This window comes from Nematolebias whitei, chromosome 20, assembly GCF_014905685.2.
Source record: "Nematolebias whitei isolate Nwh7 chromosome 20, NemWhi1, whole genome shotgun sequence".
NCBI lineage: Eukaryota > Metazoa > Chordata > Actinopteri > Cyprinodontiformes > Rivulidae > Nematolebias > Nematolebias whitei.
Window position 1 is genome coordinate 39,465,279 of NC_056517.1, and position 4,819 is coordinate 39,470,097.

Genomic DNA, 4,819 nt, shown 5'->3' on the forward strand with positions numbered 1-4,819 from the left:
CTCAATGAGACTAACCTGGATAAATAAAGGCTAAATGAAAAAAAAGAAAAAAAATATTATATATATATTGTATACATTGTACATATTTATATTGTACATATATTATATATATTATATTATATATATTATACATATTTATATTGTACATATATTATATATATTATATTATATATATTATATATATTGTACATATTTATATTGTACATATATATTATATACATTGTACATATTTATATTGTACATATATTATATATATTATATATATATATATTGTACATATTTTTATATATTTTCAACCGTTTTAAACTGTTTATTTTCTGCTTTTATTCTGTTTACAGAAAATGTGAATCTAATTACAATTAAAATCTGTGGAAACTATAAATTTAAAACCATAACACCGATCAATAAATTTAGCTCTGAGCAGTGGGGTGCCTCAGGGGTGTGTACTCAGACTCATATTTTCTTTATATACGTCCTCGAGGCTCAATGGGATTCACTTGTCTAAATAAAGGTTGAATGAATGAAAAATAATTCTGATTTTCATCAATATGCAGATGATGTATTGATTTCTCTCTCTGTGAAGAGTGGTGATCTCAAATGCTTCTGTTCTGCTTTGCTCTACAAATTCCCTTTGACTAAATAAAAAACAAAAACCAGACATTCTAATTTTGAACCAGTGCAATTTTCCAGTCTCTTTACATGTTCACACAAAATCATCTGATACAACCACAGCTCTAAATCAACTTGTTCCAGCTATAGTTGATTTAATTTTCATGACATGGGTTTTTGGACTTCTTCTGGTCCTTTGTTCAGGTTTTAGTAGAATTTGTCTTCTTTTTCTTTTGTTTTTACTGTTTAGCTTTGTGTTTTTTTCCTGTTTTATTTTGTAGGACCCTGTGGTTATTTCCTGTTAGACTTTGGTTCTCACCTGGTTTCATCTCACCTGTCCTCACTAGTCTCCTGTTTTTGGTGTATTTATTCCTCGGTCATCAGATCCTCTGTCTTCTTGATATCTCCTTTCCGGTCAGTCTTCAGTTTTGCTCTTTGAGTGACCTGTACTTTGGTTTAAAGACCTGTTTGGATCCTGATCCTGGTCCTGCCAGCCTGTAGTCTGGGTTTGGGTCCTTCCACCATCAACTGAAGCCAAAGCTCAGTTCAGGTAGTTTCCCATAAAAGATTAAACTCAAATCCATCCCCTGCAATCATCTGGGTGATTAGAAGATCATTGCTAGGCCTTTTAATTCATGTCTTTATGTTTAAACTAATGTTTATTTTTTAATTCATAAATTTATGCAACGTTAGTTTGTAAAAGTGCTCAGAGTAAAATGTACTTCTGACCACAGACCGAACCCTTGGAAGAGCTTCCTGCTCAGTGCTTTTATTTGAAAGCTTCAGCTTTTTTTGAGTCATATCTGTTGTTTTAAGTTTGACTGTTGGATGTTTCATGATGACGAGACGAGCTGTTTAAATATTAAACATGTTTTAATACAGCCGGTGTCTGCGGCGCCTTCACCTCTGAGTAAAGTTCTGAGGATGAATTGTTCCTGAAAAGGTGAACATCTGGACAGGACCTGAGATCTGCAGGAACCTGCTGGTCAGGCAGTTGGAGTTTAGCAGAGAGAAATCAGAACTACGCAGTCAATTTCGTGTGATTTTCTGTCATTTGCAGCTCTTAGTCACCGTGAAAAGAACAGCAGTTCACATGTGGACTCACGCTGTAAAAATGTCTTCGGTGTTTTGGTGAAAAGCCGAGAACTGAAGCTTTTTCTTTCTAATTGTGAGGCTTTTCAGAGACGTTCGGCTAAAAGCCTGACATGTAGATGTAAAAACGTCTCCTTTTAGCCCCTCGCTCTGGAGATCCAACATGTGATTTTTAAAATACCTTCCACCCATGTCTCATTAGGGCTAAATAAAGATGAAGAGTCCTGGTGCTCCCCTCTGATTCCTGCCACTTTCAATCCAGCCAATTAATATGCCATTAACGGCCCACTCTAATCACCTCGTAATGTGGAGAGGGAACTTTCCAGCCTGTCAGACGGCAGCAGAGCGGCTTAAATATCACCTTCACCTGCCGTGTTCGGAGCGCAGCACGCCGTCAGGTGGTGCAGCCTGGCTCAGCCGTCAATCACGGCTATAAATGAATCATAATTATTGTAATTTGGTGGAGGGAACATGCTGCCACCGTGGGAGCGGCCCAAACTCCAGCTGAAACTTGTTGGCTAATTGTTGATGGAGTGCCGGCTGTAATGAAGGCAGGTGGTGAGATAACACCGTTACAGACTGACAAACAACGCAAACGTCCCCCCACCGCCACCGCCGCACAGTCAGATGCTAATTACCCGCTAATGATAGCCCTGATGTTTTGGCCCTCCCAGGCCACTGTACAGGTAATGTCATTACACCGCCCACATCCTCGACAGGATCCGTCTTCCTCCCCTCGGACTCTCCTCGTTTTTCCACATTTACTTCCTCAGCCCCGCCGCTTACGACGGATTTACCTGCTACCACTGCTGACGAGAGCACGAGGCTTTTATTGTGAAGGGGGGGCAAAGAGGAAATGAAGTGTGACAGTCTCTGATTTATTTTACACGTGTGACTGTTTCGTACTTCGAGTTGTGCGTTTGGTAAAAACCCAACAAGTTATCCTCGTTAACTTTGTTTCCACCAGCGCCCGGTTCTGGTTTTTGAACACAGAACCTGATTCTACTTCCTAATGACCGCACTTGTTTATGGTTTGTTCACAACATCTGGTTTCCAACTGCCATAACTTCTCATCACATCTGGATTCAGTTTTCAATGAACACGTCAGGTTCTAGTCGTGGTTCAGTGTATCTGGTTTTAGTTTCCAGGCACCACACCTGGGTCGTAGTGGCTCCAACTGGGTTCTGTTCTGTTCACTACATCGTTTCTAATCACCACAACGGTTCTACTCTCAGAGGTTCCAACCATCATCTTCATCTTGTTCTGGACTCAGGTCTCGGGGGCAGGGAGGTCCAGACAAATCGTTCCACAGCCTCTTCCAGTTCTTCTGGGAGGACCTCAAGGTGTTCCCAGGTCAACTGAGGGATGTAGTCTCTCCAGGGTGTCCTGGGTCTTCCCCGGGGTCTCCTCCCAGCTGGACATGTCTGAAGCACCTCCCTAAGAAGGCGCCCAGGTGAACCGCTGCAGTGAGAGCTGAAGATCAAGGCCCACATCATCTGCAAATATCAGACATGGAATCCTGAGGTCACCAGCCCGGACCCCCTCCACCCCCTGGCTGCACTGAAAAATTCTGTCTACGAAAGTTATGAACAGGCTCGGTGACAACGGGCAGCCCTGGTGGAGTTACAGTTAGCCTAACTAACCCTCAACAATCGTGGTCCACTCTGACCCATGTCCCCGCCCCAGCTGGGATGTGGTTAAAGCTCTCCTGGAGGTGTGAGTTGAAGATCTCTCTGACGGGTTCTTCTGCCAGGCATTCCCAGCAAACCCTCACTACACGTTTGGGTCTACCGGGTCTGTCCAGCATCTTCTCCCACCATCTGATCCAACTCACCACAGGTGGTGATCAGCCGACAGCTCCTCTCTTCACCCGAGTGTCCAAAACAAACATCCACAAATCAGAAGACACGACTACAAAGTCCATCATCGATCTACGACCTTGGACGTCGCACGTCATCTTCCTCTGCAGTTTTTAACTTCAGGGCTGTTCCTCGTCAGGTTCTTTGTCTCACCTTCTTCTTGTGTTGATGATCTTCTGGTCATTGTTGTTCCAGCTACTTGGATCTGGACCCCTGGCGTTTGGGCTTGAGGTCCGTTTTCTCCAGATCAGGTGTAGATGAAGTTCTCTCAACACTCAAAGACTTTCACTGCAGATCTGAAGATGTTCTGTAGGACCACGTGTTCCTTCAGAATAATGTGTTTTAGTTTATCGTCTGGGAGATGAAATGTTGTTTTATAACATGTATGTGTGTCTGCGTGTCACACACAACCTGTCATGGTGGCGCCACCGTGGTCGGGCTCGACTCCAGAACACTCGATCTCTCACAAACACTTCTAAAGTACAAACTAAAAGTCCACTTCAGCGCCACACATCCCTGCTGCAGCGACCACACACACTCCTGCTTCTGATGCACCACATGCTCCCCCGAACACGAGCAGCACCGCCCCTCGGACCTCCTCACCCGCCTCTCCCCGTGACAGCAGCAGCGTGTCCGCCGGCTCGACGGCCCTCGGCACCGGCAGCCGCCTCCCACAGTAAAAATAGACGAGTGTGAAGTGAGGATAAGAGGGGATTGGGTGTGAAGTCATATCTGACATATCGGTCCACCGTCTGGAGCCGACGGGCCGAACCCACACAGCTGGAGCCTCCAGGCTGTACAGCACATCTGGATCCAGAGCCAGAATCAAGCTCTGACTGCAGGACTGAGTGAAACGGACCAGGGTTTAATAAGACGTGACGTTTTTATTATTATTTATGGTTTTAGTTTGAGAGGAGGCTCGAGATGATTACTGGATCTGAAACACAACCGGATGAACATCAGGATGATCTAAACACAAAATTCAAGATGAACTAAACACGACCGTCATGATGAACTAATCACAACATCTGGATGAACTAAACACAACCGTCAGGATGAACTAAACACAACAATCAGGATGAACTAATCAACAACAGTCAGGATGAACTACTCACAACAATAAGGAAGAACTAATCATAACCATCAGGATGAACTAATCACAAACTTCAAAATAAACAAAACTCAGCAATCAGGATGAACTAATCACAACCATCAGGATGAACTAAACACAACAGTCAGGATGAACTAATCATAACCAT

At 43.6% G+C, this 4,819-nt stretch overlaps 1 protein-coding gene across 1 annotated transcript in view; it reads right to left on the reverse strand.

Annotated features, from left to right (window-relative positions):
• LOC119426451 (sodium channel protein type 2 subunit alpha-like) overlaps nt 1–4,819 on the reverse strand; it is a 124,956-nt gene that overhangs the window by 92,467 nt on the left and 27,670 nt on the right. Inside the window, exons 4-5 of the mRNA XM_037694012.1 lie at nt 4,164–4,404; nt 2,136–2,241 (exon numbers count right to left, since the gene is read on the reverse strand). Coding sequence (XP_037549940.1) covers nt 2,136–2,241; nt 4,164–4,404 — 347 coding nt within the window. The remainder of the gene's footprint in view (nt 1–2,135; nt 2,242–4,163; nt 4,405–4,819) is intronic.